This window comes from Pyrus communis, chromosome 14 (genome assembly GCF_963583255.1).
Source record: "Pyrus communis chromosome 14, drPyrComm1.1, whole genome shotgun sequence".
Lineage (NCBI taxonomy): Eukaryota > Viridiplantae > Streptophyta > Magnoliopsida > Rosales > Rosaceae > Pyrus > Pyrus communis.
Genome location: NC_084816.1, coordinates 5,101,915 through 5,120,855, shown reverse-complemented (window position 1 = coordinate 5,120,855; position 18,941 = coordinate 5,101,915). Strand labels below are relative to the sequence as shown.

At 38.8% G+C, this 18,941-nt stretch overlaps 3 protein-coding genes across 6 annotated transcripts; 1 reads left to right on the top strand and 2 right to left on the bottom strand.

Annotated features, from left to right (window-relative positions):
* Positions 1-625: 625 nt before the first annotated feature.
* LOC137716106 (uncharacterized) lies at positions 626-5,695 on the bottom strand. 2 transcript variants are annotated; one of them, XM_068455501.1, is made up of 3 exons: positions 5,453-5,695; positions 2,390-2,530; positions 626-1,655 (listed from the first exon to the last, which is right to left on the bottom strand). In XM_068455501.1, the coding sequence occupies exons 1-3, from the start codon at positions 5,621-5,623 to the stop codon at positions 1,503-1,505; spliced, it is 465 nt and encodes a 154-aa protein (XP_068311602.1). In that variant the 5' UTR covers positions 5,624-5,695; the 3' UTR covers positions 626-1,502. The 2 variants fall into 2 exon arrangements, with proteins under 2 accessions (XP_068311602.1, XP_068311601.1); XM_068455500.1 differs by having other exon boundaries at positions 646-1,655; positions 5,435-5,695.
* Positions 5,696-7,265: 1,570 nt separating this feature from the next.
* LOC137715131 (uncharacterized) lies at positions 7,266-12,609 on the bottom strand. 3 transcript variants are annotated; one of them, XM_068454364.1, is made up of 4 exons: positions 12,429-12,609; positions 11,959-12,152; positions 8,151-8,288; positions 7,266-7,717 (listed from the first exon to the last, which is right to left on the bottom strand). In XM_068454364.1, the coding sequence occupies exons 1-4, from the start codon at positions 12,586-12,588 to the stop codon at positions 7,574-7,576; spliced, it is 636 nt and encodes a 211-aa protein (XP_068310465.1). In that variant the 5' UTR covers positions 12,589-12,609; the 3' UTR covers positions 7,266-7,573. The 3 variants fall into 3 exon arrangements, with proteins under 3 accessions (XP_068310465.1, XP_068310467.1, XP_068310466.1); XM_068454366.1 differs by lacking the exons at positions 7,266-7,717; positions 8,151-8,288 and adding exons at positions 10,846-11,212; positions 11,625-11,762; XM_068454365.1 differs by lacking the exons at positions 7,266-7,717; positions 8,151-8,288 and adding exons at positions 10,846-11,172; positions 11,625-11,762.
* A 4,393-nt stretch (positions 12,610-17,002) lies between these two features.
* On the top strand, positions 17,003-18,853 carry LOC137716414 (protein OCTOPUS-like). The gene has a single exon (XM_068455865.1). It carries the CDS (start codon positions 17,155-17,157, stop codon positions 18,679-18,681), a length of 1,527 nt encoding a protein of 508 aa, XP_068311966.1. The 5' UTR covers positions 17,003-17,154; the 3' UTR covers positions 18,682-18,853.
* The last annotated feature ends 88 nt before the right edge of the window (positions 18,854-18,941 follow it).

Below are 18,941 nucleotides of genomic sequence, written 5' to 3'. Positions count from 1 at the left end.
TTAGGTACAGACATTTCGGTATACTAGTTTAGTATAATATATTTAGGTACTGACGTTTCGATACACTAGTTTAGTATCATATAGTTAGGTACGGAATTTTGGTACACTTATGTTTTTACATATTTTCTTATCTGTCACTAATTCACGATAATATATTTAGGTACAGGCATTTCGGTACACTAATTTAGTAAAATATATTATGATATGGATGTTTAGGTACACTAATTGGAGAAAGTTAAATAAAACTGTATAATAATAAATTTAAAATTTAATGTAATAACATTAAATAAGTTATCTATTAAACATAAAAACTTTGACAAAAAAAATTCTATTAAATATAAAAATAAAAATATAATATGAATTTGAATTAAGTGGACATTAAGGATCTAGAATCAATAATCAATTTAACACCAGGTTTTTTTTTTTTTAATTTTAATCTTCTTGAAGGATTAAAATTCAAAAACCCAAAAAAATATTCAGGTGCTCCGGGAGAAAAGCACCAATTTGGGTATTGGTCTACGTCCTTTTAAGATTATGATCTTTACTACATAAAAAGGAAAAGAATAATTACAAGGGAAAACAACCATACATGGAGATTTCCCTCCATGTACAGCTCTGGGAATGACTCAGAGTTTGCTAGCAGCAGAACGAAACAATGAATGTCGACCTTCAGCAATCATCTCCCGATTTGCTTTGTTTTTCATAAGTACTGATACTCCAGAATAACGACCCCGTTGTCCTAAACTTTTTGAGGTGATCTCTAACGCATCCTGCAATTTGAGACCAAGAGCAATCAGCTGCTACATGTCCCTTCAAGAAATGCGATGAAACCAGAACGAAACAGGAATAAGATGTTACAGCCAAATATACACAAACGCGAATCATATATCACGCGCATTTACATGGCGAGCGAGGAAAATCTCGCCACTAGGAACCCAAGAAACTAGCCAAAAAAGAGCAATCAGATTGTTTCGAACTGGTAACCATTCCCCTTTGACAAGCAATACTCAACAAGGGACAACGAACCGATATCAAACTCACATTCATTCTTTAAATTATGGTTCAGAGCGGTGAGTGTTATCTTGAATGTTCAGAGCATCAATGGAATCCACCAGGATTTGTACCTATTTGTTTGCTGCCGCACCTCAAGACCATCACCATACAAAGATTCAAGGGGCGGGAAGTTGAGATGGAACTTGCAAAGTATTTGCTAAAGAACGGTAGAGTTTTAGACAAGATGATAACTGATACAAGTTTGCAGACGAAAGAAGAGTTATGCAAGAAATTTGCAATGTTTCAAAGGGGTTCCATGACCTGTGAAGTTGAATGTATCAAGATGTAATTTCAGGTTTTACAATGATCCTGTTATCACAACTACAAAACGATCCTTTTCGTTGGCTAGAAGCACGCGAACGGAACAACAAAAGTCGACCTTCGGCAATAATCTCCCCTCCTGTTGTTTTGTTTCTCAAAACTACATATATGAATGTGTAAAGGACTCCTCAGAGTTTGGGAACGGGACCAGCATTTGAACGAAACAATGAATGTCGACCTTCAGCTATTATCTCTCCCGTTGATTTATTTCTGAATGTTACTATTGTTCCACAGTAACCTCCTGTTCGTCCTAAAACCCTCGAAGTTATCTCTAGTTCGTCCTGCAATTTGACATCAAAATGTTAGAGGTATCTTCGGGACATCCGATGATTAAGATTGAAACAATATAACGATCATTTGCATTTGTGCATGTTAACCAACTAGCTCTTAATCTCATGCTACTTCGAACGCTTTTTAATGTTGGAACTCGGAAGAGGTTCAAGTTTGAATCTCATCCCTTGTTAATAAAAAAAAAGAACAAAATATTGACACGATCATATGCTATATCTATGCATGGGAAAGGATACCAAAATTAAAGAAAGTTGGGGTTCAACCATAAAATCAATTGACAATATGAGGAGTGGCCCAATCTCTTATAAGCCCCTGCAAGTAAGGTTTCTCCTTTCACCGATTTGTGCGACTCTTTTTCCTTCATATCCTCACACGACCCCTCACATGTGACGAATTCAAGCCAAATACGTGAACAACACGAATTGGGTGACGTGGAGCACTTGTGGCCGTTAGGCTTCACAGGTGGGTCAACCTATTCTGATACTATGAAGAAAGTTTGGTTTCACCATAAAACAAATTGACAATATGGGTAAGGGCCAACCTCTTATAAACCCTACAAAGTTTATCCTTTTACCGATATGAGACTCTTTCACCTCTGGATCCTCACAAAAAGAACAAACTTTTGAAATAAAATGAAAGTTAGAAAGATTTGAAGTGACTTTTGGACTACTTATATATAAAGATCAAGAAGAAATGAGGATTGGAGTGGGAAAGATTTGCTTACATGAACCTTGGCAGTTGAGACATAAGAGACGGATATGTCGACAGAAACATTCATAGGGAGGCCCGGAATAAAAGCTAAGGAACCACCAACTATATCAACGAGGTTTGCAATTGCACCATTTGCCAAATTTCCATCTCTATCCTGCAAACAAAATAATTAAGAAAAACATTCAAAATCTCTCACATGAAACTAAATCTTTTTAATTTCTTGCTAAAAACTAAAAAAGTGAACTAATTTTTCCAATAAATATTCCCAGTCCCACAAATTGTGTCGAAATCTCCAACAAAAATTAAAGTTGCTTGAGTAGAGAGGTTATACTAATTAAGTGCTTTCAAATAAGCTCACAATAGTTATTCTAGAATGGCTAAAAGCACTTATGAGCATATGTGTTTTCAGGAAACATTTTCAAACAAGCGCATAAGCGATCAGCAAGACGGAAAGTACCACCCCCATCCAAAGCACAGAGTCCTTCCAAATTCCTTTTAGGATCATGGCTCGTTCATTCACTTGCTCATGAACTTGCAGCTTGACCGACAAAGGAGGGAAGCTATCTACGAAGTGATAGGTGCATTATTTATCATATTTTCATATTAATTATCCCTAAGTTTTGTTAAGGAATTGATTATAAAAGAGCCTTATTACTTTCCTTTTCTTAGTTTCAGCCAATCTGTGCACTTAGGACGTTTTTGGTGTGATAATTCGACTTTCTGGTGGAGTTTTGATGCAAGGCTAATTGGAGAAGGAAGCTAAGAGGCTGAAGATCGTTGTATCCGAATTTCATAATTTTCCATGGAGCCATTCATTCCAGTTTCACAAATGAATCCCGCAGAAGTTGTATTCCCGTCAGAATTGCGCAGCTGTAAGAGAATGAAGATTTGAAGGCTTTCCCGATTTTTCCTAGTGACTTGCGATATATGCCTGGAAAGATAAAAGATAAAGCTACATTTCCCATATTTTTACAGAATTTTCCAGAAGATAAAGCGACCCAAAAACTGGCGTGCAAGACAGATGACGTGTTTCCCAAGTCAAGAATGATTCTTTCCTAGTTTGTGTCATTAATTGTTTAGGAGTTTGTTTTATTTTAGGAGAGTTTCTCCCAAACCTTTTAGGATTTTTCAAGTATAAATAAATGCCCTAAGCTCTCTCTAAGATATCCATCCATCCATCCATCCCCAACCCCCGCATCCCTCATATCACCCACATCATACTACCATTCACCGTCTCTGCAATTTGTGAAGAAGAGCTTAGGGACATGTTTTGCTATGGATTCCGAGTTCTGTCTTTCTTTTATTTTTATTTTTATGTGTAACTAAGTTATTTTCTAAGGTTTATGATGAAACCATGACATGAATATTTCCGAAATACTTTGTTAATTATTATCCGATTATATGCCATGATATATTCTTAATCTTTGTGGGTAATTTATTCTAGATTCGGGTTTTTAATAACTGATCACCTTTAGGAATTTTTCATCTAGATAGTTAGATAAATCTATGAGGATGACCAATATAAATTAAGTTTATTGGAACTAAGATTAAGAAGAGTAGACAAACTAGTGAGGATGACCAATATCAAGCTAGTCCTACTTGGTTGACATGATTCTTCTACACTTAATGGGTTTTTATGTGTTTAATTGTACGCATAACTAATAGGATATAATTATTATGTAGAGATACAAGAGTTGATGCCTGACCACGGATTAATTCATACCTTAGAAAGAATAACCTTTAACATTGGCATGGTAATTGGATAGTAATCGGCTCTCGGAAAAGTAAATAGGATTGTTATTGGTGGATTCATAACCTTAGGCTTTCTTGTGTCGTGTGTTTATTTTAATTAATTGTCTTTTCTTTTTCTTGTTAATTATAGTTTTAATCAATTATTCAATTCAATATATCCTTTGTTTGTTTAATTAAGTCTAGCGTGATTAATCGCTTAAATTGGTGTTAAAGCAATCCCAGTGGGATCGACCTCGTATTTGTATATATTACTATAATTGATTCGTGCGCTTGCGAGTTTAATTTGGTTTAAATTAATCTATCATTTATGTTAGTTTAAATATACATCACAAAGCTTTGCCCCTTGCTTTACAGAGACTGTTATGAACTGACTAAATGACTAGATTGTCCCGGAACGCAAGCTAAGCTAATAAATAGTATTAGCTTTTCCCCTTCTTTGGGAAGTATTATTAGCACTCCAAAAATCTCATTCTACACTCCTCACAAGTGCATTTTTCTTTCTAAATATAGAAATTTTGGAGTGTAGAATGAGAAATTTGGAGTGTCAATAACAATTCCATTTCTTTTTGTATTTAATTTCAAAAGAATTGGGTTAAAAAGACTATTTCATGGATACAGTTTCACACTGGCAACACTTTTGGGTAGCCGGGCCCTCTCGGCTGTATTAATAAAGATGGGCTGCCCAGGAAGTGTTTGTTTTATTTGTTTTTGGGCACCAATTTTAGTCGACCCGGAAAAAAGTAGCAAAGGGAGTTTCCACAACATCTAGTGGATCAACATCAAAGCGGATTGAATCATATCCAATTGCCCCAGTGCAAATGCGAAACCAGGATCTTTCAGAAAATGAATTCCTATTCGAAGAGTGCATAACCGCATATTAGAGACCCCTTTTATTTGGGAAAATGGCATTTGTTTAGGTGATGAGGTTATCTCTAAATGTGCATAATTATCACTAATATCCAAAGCGAAAGTTTAATTAAGGTTTTCAATGTACTCAGACTAAAAAAACAAAATGTTAAAATGTTTCGTGAAACAAGCCACATATGAAATTTCCTAAATTACTAAAAAACCTTAAAGAATCTACTTGTTTAATCGACAAAATATTGAAACGTTCTCTTAGTCGCCTAATGATCAAGAAATGTGCGGTCACTTACCGTTACATTCTTTAAAGAGTGTTATATGAAAATTATGAAATGAATGTGTTTTTTTTTTCTAAACTAAATAAAAGAAGATCCAGTTAATTAATTTCAACAATTTAAGCATTAAATAACAAAAGCTAAACATACAGATTAATTAGATGACTCACGATAAGGCGGGGAGGGACCTTGAAAGAACAGATGACGACACCGGGTTCGACTCGCTCGACTCGGATACCTCTCAGAGCGAAGGCATCGTAGAAGCTGGACTTTCCGATTTGGAGAGCTGGGATGGCGACTCGCGACACGGTCTCTGACTCGTCCGAGTTCAGCTCCAGACGCTTCTTCGCCTTCTCCATCTTGACCTCCCTTTCCCCAAATCTATAACCTTCATTCCATTGGATCGGAAACCAACTCAGTGCGACTTGACCGTTGACACGTAAAGAGCAACTGGGTGAATTAAAAACTGTCAAACTTGCTTTGTTGTATTAGTGGGCTTTTTCTAAGGCCACAAAACTACTTGTAATGGCCCATGGGCTCTCGTTTACGATTACGCAGACACATAATATTATTAATCCAGACCTGATAATTTGTATGAAACACAATGAAATGATTAATATTTAACGGATGTATGGTATAGTATTAATAATTGAATACATCCAAGCTCAATGGTGGAGCCAGGAATTTACAACAATGGGGTCAAAAAATAGCTTTAAAAAATTGATCATACTTTCATTTAAAAATAGATTTCAAACTCAAATCCCAAATCCCATATACACCCATAACTCTCACTCAAACAAATAACAAGTAGATATGAAAATACATAACAAAAATTCTCTAGCACTAATACGAGTGATTGTTCAAAGGAGAGCAAAAAATGAAGCAATATGTTGTTGCCTTCTCTAAATAGTGCCCCATGTTTTTCTCACTCTCTGCATCTGCTTCTCTCTCAAAATGGTAGACCCGTGCACTCTTTTTCAAATGGAATAGCCGAATGCTCATCCTGGTGTGGCTCTCATCTCTCTCCTCTGCTCACAAATTGGAGCTGTCAATAGACAGCTCTTCTCTCTTCTGCTGCTGCTCAAAACCAAAGGGCATTACAAATGCCTTAAATATATATTGGATGCTGCCAAAACAAAAGGCTCTGCCTCCTCTCCCATTATAAAACCAAAGTCACCAGCCTTTCTTTTTCTCTATTCTTCAAAAAACCAAAGCAATGCCTCCTCCCATTTTTTCTCTTCTTTGCACCAAAAGAAAATTAGTGGCCCAACAAACTTATTGGGGTCAATGAATCCCATTGCACCCACCTTGGCTCGGCTAGTGCCCAAGTCAATGGGGTTAGTTTAATGATGAGGGTGGGTAGGGAGATGGGTAGTACTCCTATCGTAGGAATAGTGTCAGATTCATGATTCGGATCTTGGGGGTGGTCCCAGTATTAAAGATTCAAGTTTTTTTTAGACACAAACAGAGTGTGAAGCTTGCAAATTTTTTTTCTTTTTCCCTTTATTCACTACGGCATTTCGTTTAACACTTGTTGAGTGATATCGAGATGATTTATTGAGTGTTGTCCATGCAATCTATCTAGATATGTCTAGTAGGTATTTCATTAAACACTTAGTAGGTATAAAAGGACCAATACAAAACATTCATAGGGTCCTCAAAAGACTTTCACATGTATATTTTTTTGAATTGGGTGGTCCGGAGACCATCTAGGTCCCAATGTGCATCCGCCTCTGCATAGGATAGGAGTAAGCTAGCTAGGTTCAAGGTATGAAACATCCAATGTAACCAATAAATAAATACAAAAGTAATAACATATATAAATTTATAATATTACGTGACCATGCAATAAGTACACCATATATTTACTCAAAAATCATAATAAAATGTAATAGGGAAGTATATATTGCCAAGAATCTGAGTCTTTATTTTACTTTTCTTTTAATAAACATATAACTAGGAAATAATTGGACACATGACCTTAGGTGCAGAAGAAAATGCTTTTAATCGCTTTAAATTATAAGCATTTTTCTTTTCAATCTCTAATCCAGTACTTGAAGATAGAAAATAAAATAAAAAGAGGAAGCAACTCATAAATAAGCGAAGTTATTTATGTCCATCATTGTTCATAAGGAGAATCAAGAGACAGAAATAAAGATTCGGGTGCTCCGGGAGAAAAGCACCAATTTGGGTATTGGCCTACGTCCTTTTAAGATTATGATCTCTACTACATAAAAAGGAAAAGAATAATTACAAGGGAAAACAACCATAAATGGAGATTTCCCTTCATGTACAGCTCTGGTAATGACTCAGAGTTTGCTAGCAGCAGAACGAAACAATGAATGTCGACCTTCAGCAATCATCTCCCCAGTTGCTTTGTTTCTCATAAGTACCGATACTCCGGAATAACGACCTCGTTGTCCTAAACTTTTTGAGGTGATCTCTAACTCATCCTGCAATTTGAGATCAAGAGCAATCAGCTGCAACAGGTCCCTTCAAGAAATGCGATGAAACCAGAACGAAACAGGAATAAGATGTTACAGCCAAATATACACGAACGCGAATCATATATCGTGCGCACGTGACAAGGCGAGCGAGGAAAATCTCGCCACTAGAAACCCAAGAAAATGGCCAAATAAGAGCAATCGGATTGTTTCGAACTGGTAACCATTCCCCTTTGACGAGTAGTACTCAACAAGGGAGAACGTCCGATATCAAACTCACATTCATGAGTGTTAAAACCTGCTACCAACTCCAGAAAAGTTTAAGCATTCGCAATATTGATTACATAGTCTATGAGATTGACATGTAAATGTATAGCGAATTCAGAGACTGCTTAATCTGAACGAAAAACGAAGATTTTATATGAGCGGAAAGTTTGCTTACACCAAGCTTCGCCTTTGACAGATACGAGATGGAAACGTCCACCGAAACGTTCATGGGGAGACCCCTAAAATAAACAGAAGCACCAACTAGATCAACAAGGTTTGCAATTGCACCATTAGCCAGATTTCCAGCTCTATCCTGCGAACACAAGAAACACAATTCCAAAACCCGCGTTAAACTCGTGTTTTTAATTAACATAACCACTACTAATTCTACGCTAAATTCATCTAAGCCACGGTGAGGGGGATTCGAACTCGCGTGCAGATGGAAGACCACACTGTTCTAGCTAAATTGATTGAATTCTTCTAAGCTACGGGAGGGGGATTCGAACTTGTGTGCAGATGGAAGATCAAACTGCTCTAGTCAAATTACTAAATCCAGATCTGCTGGTGGTTAGAAGACTTACAGTGAGGCGGGGAGGGACCTTGAGAGTACAGACAACGAATCCGGGTTCGACTCGGTCGACTCGGATGCCTGTGATGGCGAAATGATTGTATATGCACTCCCCTGTTTTGGGTTCCGGAAGAACGAGTCGCGAGAAGGCCTCTAACTCGTCCTCCGTCAACTCCACAGACTTCTTCGCATTCTCCATTTTGTTGGCGGCGTTCCCCACTTTTCTATCCGCTTTGGCTGAACCGTAAAAACGTCAAGAGAGTGGGATTGGGTCCCACTTACCTTTGTGAATTAAATGTTTGGACGTTGTGAGGGAGATCAATTTTTTAAATTATATTTTCTAAACCACATAATGTGATGGTTGAATTTTTTTTATTAAGATTAATAGCATATGGGCACACACAAAATGTGTGCGAATTTTTTTTTTTTTAAATTTTAATTTTAATTAGAGATATGTTAGGATTACATGTAAGTGAGGATTTGAACAAAAAAAAAGCAAAATTTGGTTGTGTGAAATTACATTTCTACCATATATTTCTTATTCATGTTCTGTTTTAATTAAAGGGTTAAACTAGTAATTTTATAGAGTTTGGGTTGACAATGAATGTTTTATTAATTAGTAGAGATTAACAAAGAGATTGTCCCCTTAGCATTTTCCTAATTGTTTTGATTCTTAAGCGTCAATGCTTAAATACGGAGCCTACTAAGTAGTTCAACTTTTTAAACAATTTTTATTGTTTCTTACAATCAACTATTCAATTTATTATAGTCATCTTCACCGTTTATTTCTTAGACTACAATCTTCATCGAAAGTTTTCATAATTTGATCTCCTGAATGCATCCATAAATGTTTTTTTTGGACAAAAGTAAAATTCAGTACTAGCAGCACTTAATAGGACCTATTCAAACTCGTCGGCAATAGGTTTGATCGCGGATGGTGTTGCACTTGCAGCTGGCATCCTCCTTCTCTATGTTGAGTTTTGTTTATGTTTCTGGTTTATGTGATGGGGTTGGCCACCGTCTTGCAAAGTTTGCTTTGTCTAGTAGCAATAATTTAGTTTGGATTGAGGAGTCTTCTACTCTCAATCAGGATCTTCTCCTCCAAGACATATGTAGCTCTTCATGGTTGATACAACGCTTTCCTTTCAAAAAAAAAAAAATAATAAATAAAAAATCAGGGCAAGCTTACAGTAAGAAAGGCCTAGTTACAAATAAAGCACAAGACTAAAAGTTGGACCCCCAAAGCAGTAAAAACCCAACCCAAAGGTTGAGCACAAACCCACAGAAAGCAGAAACCTTTGCAGCTCTGTTGCCACCATAGCCGCCGTTGATTGTCGCCCCCCACGAGCACCAGAGATCACACCAGCAAGAACCCCATAATTAAGGAAGAAAAAGGCCACATCATCCTCCAAGGACCACCACAACAATCTCCACCATGAAACCAAGTAAGCACGCAGGAAGACATACCCCATGAGCAACATCGTCGACAAGAACAACGGGAAGGACCGACAAGGGTCAACAAAGGTGGTGGTGCGAACACCCGAACCAAAACTCTATGCACCCGCCCATAAACCCGTGACAAATCGCAGTGAACACTGGCGGTAACTAAATGGAATTGGGTATGGGCAAAGAAACGATGCAGCCAAATGACGAAGATGATGGAGAGGAAAGGCTTGAGAAGGATGTCGGACACGAATGATTGGGGAACAGGGCTCAAAGTGGTGAGATAAGGCAAGGAGATAAAAAGGAGGAGATCGTTATGGACAGGCAAACATGAAGAGCAAGGAAAAGATGAAAACAAAGGAAAAGCATGGAACTGCCACCAACTCTAGCCACAACTAGAGCCAGCTGCGACGTGGATCGACAAAGTCAAAGACCACTCACATGACCGCGAGAAAGACTCTCACAGGAGGAGGGAAAAAAAATTTAAAAGGACTTGGGCTTGCATGCGATGCATACAAAAACATAGTTGCATTATAACTCACAGAAGTGTCTGATATGAAAATTTGATTCATAGAAAGAAGCCTTTTACTACCAGGCACTGTGGAGTGAAATTTACTACCTGCTAGTCTACACATTTGAATCTTACATAAGAATTCCGAGGAAAAAAAAAAGTTGAAGAAGCATCAAGTCATGAAGAGCATCCGCACTAATTACTAATCGATCTTAATCGTCCTATTATGAGGAAAGACAGACTTCAACGGAAAATGCAACACCGGCAACCAGAGTGAAGATTCGGGTTATGTTTGATTGTGTACAAACAAATCAGCAAAAGAGATGAAGTGAAAAACAAGTAACAATAGCAGTTGAAAACAGTTCACTAAATCTGAGGCCAGAATCTGGACCATGTATGTTAAACATAATTCTCAATCCTTATTCAATGACAAACACTTATTTCCCAGAAGTGAAACTACGAAAAGATTCAACCTATGCCCCCAAAGACTCCCTTCATTCCACCTATATACATGGTGAAGTGAAAAAGGACTCAGAGTTTGCTAGTATGTATAGCAAACAATGAATGCCGACCTTCAGCAATAACCTCACCAGTTGCTTTGTTTCTCACAAGTATCGACGTTCCACAATAACGATCTCGTTGTCCTAACACCCTTGACGTGATCTCTAACTCATCCTACAATTTGAGATCAAGAGCAATCAGATGCCATAGGTCCCTTCAAGAAATGCGATGAAATCAGAATGGTACAGGTATAAGATGTTAGAGCTAAATATACACAAACGTGAATCATATATCGCACGCACACGACATGGCGAGCAATGAAAATCCCACCACTAGAAACACAAATGACTAGCCAAATATGAGCAATCAGATTCTTTCAAATTCCTAATCATTCCCCTTTGACAAGCAATACTCAACAAGGGAAAACAACCGATATCAGACTCACATTACAACAGCCAAATTCTGCTAATCAAAATGCCAACGGAGCTTTTCAGCACAGAAGTTTAAGTATGCGCAATATTGATTGTCTAGTCTATTAGATTGAACATGTACATGTATGCCCAATTCAGAGGTTGCTAAATCCGACAGAAAAACGGAGATTTTATATGAGTGGAAAGTTTGCTTACACCAAGCTTCGCCTTTGACATGAACGAGATGGAAATGTCCACCGAAACGTTCACGGGGAGACCCCTAACATGAACAGCAGCACCAACTTGATCAACAAGGTTTGCAATTGCACCATTAGCCAAATTTCCAGCTCTATCCTGCAAACAGAAGAAACACAATTCCAAAACCGCGCACAAGCGTTAAACTCCTTGTTTGCAATTAACATAACCACTGCTAATTCAACACTAAATTCATCTAGGGAGATTCGAACTCGCGTGCAAATGGGAGACCACACTCCACACTCCTCTAGCCAAATTGACTAAATCCAGATCTGCCGGTGATTAGAAGACTCACAGTGAGGCGGGGAGGGACCTTGAGAGTACAGACAACGAGTCCGGGTTCGACTCGGTCGACTCGGATGCCTCTGGTGGCGAAATGATTGTATATACATACCCCTGGTTGGGGTTCCGGAAGGACGACTCGCGAGAAGGCTTCTGACTCGTCCTGCGTCAACTCCACAGACTTCTTCGCATTCTCCATGTTGTTGGCTACAAACTTTAAGCCAAATCAATTTAGGATCACGCCTCAAATTAGCTAAATTAGTTAAATACGCTAAAATTTAAATTAAATTAGCTAAATTTCAGATTAAATAAGCTAAAATTCAAGTCAAATTAGCTAAGTTTCAAGTAAAATCAGCTAAATTTTGAGTTAAATTAGCCTAATTTGATGCTCCTAATAATCCCAATTAGTAGCAGAAGTTCATTTCGATAAAATTACGGAAAATTTGACTTGTGATCAAACGAGTGAGGGGCTCTGTAGCTTACGCTGAGGAGAGAGAGACCTTGAAAAATCAGACGACGAGTCCGGATTCGACTCGGTCGACTCGGAAGCCACGAAGAGCGTAAGGCTCGTAGAAGCTCGGCCCGGCGCCGGCGCCTCTAACTCGTCGTGGGTCAGTTCCAAGGATTTGTTCGCCTTCTCCATGCTGACTTTTGCACCACTTTGACTCGGATCCATCTTTGCAGAAGTTGAGCGGGCCGGGTTCGGATGGGCTTATATTCATTTTCAAAGTTGGTTTATTTTTCAACCCACATAGGCTTATGAGTGTGACGAGGGGGAAAAGGATCCGGCAAGGATGCTTTTCTGGGGATCTTAAGAATTTTGCAATCGTGTTCGTTCATCATACATCGTACGGTCAGAAATCATTTAAAATTTAAAATTCAAATATAAATATTACCTAATTTAAACTGATTGCACGATGTATGATGAACGGACACAATTGTTGAATTCTTAGGATCCCTATGAATCCTGACGAGGGAAGCTTCTACAATGAGGGGTTTTTAGGGCATTTTAATCAAATGATTGAAATATCTGTGTGAGTTCCGGCCCCTAAAAAGATAGGCTGACATGGTAAAACCAACAGCTGGTCCTTATTTAAAAAAAAAAAAATTTTAGATGGTCTATAATACACAAACGAAAAAAATGACGTAAACGATGATATAACAATCGAATCTTTACAACATTATATTGACGTATTGATGCTAAATACAAACGTCGTATCAATAATAACTACCAAATATTAATGATATATCAACGGTATGTATTATGTCCGAATGCGCATTTCTTGCAGGGGTTTGAGTGGCGAATGGTGAGACGAAGTGGTTGCCTTCATCAGCTGCACATTGCATGCATGCAGATAGAAATGTACCCTTAAGGCTAGCCATTGTGCATACGCTCTGCAGTCAGTCACAATCAAAATGCATATCCAATAATATATATAAAGCAAAAGACATCAGAACACATGTTTCTCATTAGTAACAATCATTGTTACGCCAATAGCAGCAACCAAATAGCTACTAATCTTGGTAATCGTTGCGCGCTTTTCATGTAATGGCAAAGAGAGACTTAACTACGTAAAAATGGAAGAGAGGAAAGTCTAGCATGAAAGATAAGAGCCAGTCAAAATAGCCCAAGGACGACTGCCTAGCTACAAACCACAACATAAATACATAAACATATATATATATATATGTATATATATATGTGATGTTTGATTAGGCAAGTCATCCTTGGCTACCAAACATGGCTCTTCACCTTCATACAAGACTTCTCTTCCTCTGAATTCTGCTGCACAGCTAGCTATGTTCTCCACAGTTGAACTATGCATCTATTTATAGCCATTGAAAAGTGAGTAAATAGATTCAGACTGTCACCAAATTGTAGTTCCCACGTCGGAGGCTGCTTGAATACTCAAACTATTTCAGTGCACAAGATGTCAAGATATATGGAATATATTCATTCCCCCAATTAGAGAGGGCACCAAATTATATCCACATTGGTCGTTGGTGGTCAAGCAATTTGCACTGAATCTGTTCTCTGTTGTCGTTTGACATTTCAATACTTTTAACATGAATGCTTTTTAGCCAAAATTGTCGATAAGATTAGCGTAATTTCTCAATTTAGTCTTTGAAATTGAAAATTGCTAGAAGTGGTTCTTGAGTTTAACCACCGTAAAATATTTTGGTCTTTCTGGGAAAAATTTGTAATATCCTCATTAAGTGGAAGGGTTGGTTTGACAAAAATATCATTTAAAAGGTTGTCACATCGTCGTCCACATGACAATTAATGAAGATATTGACAGATTTTTCACGAAATGACCAAAATAATTTACGATAGACATCAGAGATAAATTTTATCGATTTTCATTGTCAGAAATTGAAATGAGAAATTACGTCAATCTCATAGACTATTTTAACTAAAAAACCTTAACAAGAATTATAATTTTTTTTTTGAAAAGAAGTCACATTGTCACAAGTACCAAATCAACTAAGTAAATAATAAATATGAGGTTGATATTTGTAAATTTCTCATTGGCATTCTCATAGGTGCAACATGGCTTTGAAAACGAAATAATTTTGACCTTGATTGATCACTCAAAACATCTGTGGTGTGTGATCCGAAATGGTCTTAGAAGATTAATGGTGAATACGACTTATGGGTTGACTTTATGAGGTGACATGGCTCCTGACTACTAGACTTCAGTCATGTTCTCCTAGTCCCAGTGGTGCAAGAAAGATTCTTGGGTGAGGAATCTTGGAGGCTAAGGTCGTTATGGGGTAGTGGCGGATCTCAAAATTAGAAGTGATGAGTTATGAGGGGTTTGTATCTAAGGTCTGGACAATCACGTAGTTCGGATGCTGGACCTAAGACTTTCTGGTGGCACAGGAAAATTCTTCTCCAACTGTGCAGAAAAATAAGTAGTATTTAAAATTATTTTAAAAGAAGCTGCTCCAAGATATATATGTGCGCGTGTGAAGTTGTGAACTATATAATGTATAGAAGGAGCTCGAGCATGCTTTTTAGGGCCTCAAGAAGGAAATCCAGCATGCTTGAAGTGGCCTAGGGTGATTATATCTAAAGAAATATCATTAGATATTCATAAACTCTTTAGGCTGGTCCACCGTCAATATCATCGATATTATCCCAACTTAACTACATATTACTATGTGTTAAGTTTTATTACGAAGGACATAAGTGATATTAGGGGTAAAAATTCCTATATATTAAGGGAATTGTTATTGGCACTTCAAAAATCTCATTCTACACTCCAAACTTTCTATATTTGGAAATAAAAATACATTTGTGAAGAGTTTAAAATAAGATTTTGGAGTGCCAATAACACTTCCCATAATTGTATATTATTTTGTCACATGACTAATGTGAAATCCTATCTCCAACACACCTCCTCACGGGTGGCCCGTACGGGGTCACAAGGGAAACTAATTCCCACAACAGAAATTGGTCAAGTCATTATATAGAGGTAATGCAACTGTTCGTGAGGTCAGTCATTCATTTAGGAACTAGAGCTTGACCAATTATATAGAGGTAACGCAACTGTTCGTGAGGTCAGTCATTCATTTAGGAACTAGAGCCAATGCAACTTTTCAAGAGGTCGGTCATTCATTCAGGGACTAAAGCTAACACAACTTTTCGAGGCCTCAGTCATTCAATATCCTTAAACTAAAGCTAGCCCAACTTTTCAAAAACCCAACATAAGGAGGCACATTCAAGCCTAGTAAATCGGATCAAGAATACGATAAAAGAATAGTTTGCTCTAATATCATGATAAACTTTTCAGACCCAGCAGGTCCACCATTAATATCAATATCGTTTCAACTTAATCACCTATTATTAGGTGTTGGGTTTTTGTTACAAAATACCTTGGTGATGTTAGAGTGGAAACTCTCAAATATCAATTGTATATTATCTTGTCATATGACTAATATGAGATTCTATTCTCCGACAGATACAAGTAACTCTTTTTTTGGAAGATGAAATGTGAAAAGACAAACATTGAGCAAGTATTTCGAGAACGCATATATTAATAAATCAAAGATTCTAAGGCTCCCATTTCCCTAGATCAATTTTGTATTCTTAAACAATACATCGGTTTGGGAATGCTACATTATTTGTTGATTTCTATGTGAATGGTGGTGTCCTTAGTGCAGTTGACCTACAAATTTTGTGCACGTCCGAATGGAAGTGGTTGGTTTCTGCTTCTGTTTCCGTTTGCAAACCCAAAATCCAAGAAAAGTGTGGGACTAGTGTCTTGGGCTTTCTGTGGCCCGAAAAGCTGTTGGTTTCCTTCTCCTTCACTCTAATATTTGCTTGCTCAGCCTTCTGTTGCAAGCAAAGTACTCTAGATTCTTGAACAAGTTTCAAGTGAGGCACTCATGAACGGAAAGAGATCTTTTTCGGATCTTTTCGACTAAGGTCACCGGATTAAATGATCTGAATCTTTGAAATTTAATCTAACGGTTAAAAATCATGGCTCTTTTTAAAAATTATAATAACTTTTGCTGGTGGCCCGAATCTCTTTCCCTCATGAACTAGCTAATCCTTTTACTTCTAACAAATTCATTTGTCATATACCAAATAATTTGATAATTATTGTTTGATTTAATCCCAAAAAAAAAAATAGGAAGTTGATATTACAAAAAATGAAAACACTTTTCGCACTCTTGTTTATGCTTCTACACTTCTCTCTTTGTTTTTATATGTTGATTATTCAATTCAAACAACTAGAACAAAAACGACAAGCATTGTAACTACCTGAATGTTTTTAGAAAGATAAAAATTCTATCCGAATCTCTCCATGCGAACTCTCAGGATCAACTAATACTGACTGTTGATATAAGATCGTCCGACTAGAATTGGATTTTAAGAGTTTAGGTTTTATGACCATGATTAAGAGTTGTTTGATCATCTTTGCATAGGATTCTTTTCTCTGTGAAAATTAGATCATGCATCTCCATGCTAACTGCTTAGAAAAAATAAAATAAAATAAAATAAAGAAAAGAGCTTCATGGATACCATAAAATCCCAAAAAGGGGTTTATCCGGGGTTTCCATTTTTTGCAATTTCCCATTCCTTTCTCAACCTCACCGCCTCTCTCACTGACACCCCACTCCCTTCTTCTGCCATGCACGCTCTCTCAACCGCCGCCGCTGCCGCCGCCGCCGCCCTCCTCCTCCAGTCCTAGGAAAAGCCATGAAGGCGCAAACTCACCGCCTCTCCACCTGTCACCGCCACCCTACCAAACCCATAACCGGTTTCTGCGCCCCATGCCTCACCGAACGCCTCGCCGGCCTCGACTCCGCCGCCGCTCACCAAGAACCCTCGACCCAGAACCCCCATTCTGGGTCTGAGCTCCGGAGAAGCAAGTCGTGTTCCGGAACGAGACCCGAATCGTCGTCGGCCAGCGCCCCGGATCCGACCCGGCGCAAGTCGTGCAATGCCAGGGCCCGGAACACTCTGTCCGAGCTCTTTAACATCGACGACGGCCGCAAAGGAGTGCCGAGAAAGTTCCATGTCGAATTGAGAGATGGGGATAAGGACGATGGTGGAGACGAAGCTAGGGTTTTGGATTTGGATACGGGTGCAGATTCGGAGTTCAAGACGATGAAAGAGTTGATAGATCTCGAGTGGGAGAAGAAGAAGGGCGAGGGTAGGGATTCGAAGGAAATTGCAGGGACATTTTGGGGAACGACGTCGGTTTTGGGCAAAAAGGTGAAGCAATGGCGGCGGAAGCAGAAGACGAAGAAGGCTGAGAACGAGGGTTTCGTGGCGGAGAAGAGGAGGGAGACCCAGTCCGAAGTGGGAGAGTACGCATTGGGGAGAAAATCGTGCGATACGGATCCCGATCCGGGTCGGATGTCATTGGACGAGCCTCGGGCTTCTTGGGACGGGTATTTGGGTCCGAGAGCCCCTCACCCGAGGCTGACCCCGATGGTTTCGGTTGTGGAAGAGAGCTGGGAGAGGAGTCCAGGCGGCTCAGCTCAGACCAAAGACTATTACAATTCGCAGCGGCGGCGGAGCTTCGAACGGCCGAGTTTCGATCGGTCCGCAACGGCGGAGGTTGATGAGCTGAAGTTGGGATCAAATGCTAGAGTCTCCCCTGCCACTTCAGAGTTGTTCTATGGGGCCAAGCTGCTGATTACAGAGAAAGAATTGATGAGTTCGATGGGTTCGAATTCGAAGTTGAAATCTGCTGAAGATGATGAGCGTGTGGAGGAGGGCAGCGGCGTTGGGATTGTCTCTGGACATGTTTGCAAAAATGCGGCTTCGGAATCAACCAATGGGGTTGATGTTGATCATCAAAAGTCGAATAGGAGGCACAAGAAGTGGAGCTTTTGGGGTTTGATGCAGAGGAGAAGCGAGAAGAAATGCGTAGACGAAGAATCCGCGGATTCTTGGCAGAAGCTAAGGAGGGTGGCCAACGGAGAAGAAGCCAACGCCTCCGTGAGTCAGAAGCTGATTCGAAGTTACAGTGTCAGCTGCCGGAACCAGTGCAGAATGGTTGGCTTGTTAAGCAATGTGAATGGTGTTGGTGCGGAAACTAAAAGCAATGAAGTGAAGACTCTGCAGAGGAACAAGAGTGCTCGGTATTCGCCGAGCAACCTCGATCACGGGTTGCTGCGGTTCTACTTGACGCCGTTGAGGAGCTATCGGAGGAGTGAATCGGGAAAGAGCAGGCCAGGCAGCAACTCACAATATCTGTCCAAGAATGTCTTGTAGATGTTGTCTTGTAGATGTCTTTGTTATGTAGTAAAGCCAAATATAAGTGGATTTTCTTGTTTTCTGAGGAACGCAAACACTTCCCCTAAAGGTTTTTTCCTGACAATGCCAAAATTGCCAATAAGGCAATAATCTGAATTTGAGGAGTTTGTAATAATACAATTTAGTTTGTTTATCTTTGAAATCATTGGTACACTTTAGTCTGTAGCTTTTGTTGAATTATTATTAAATGAAACGAATTACGAATCCGATTAAAGAAC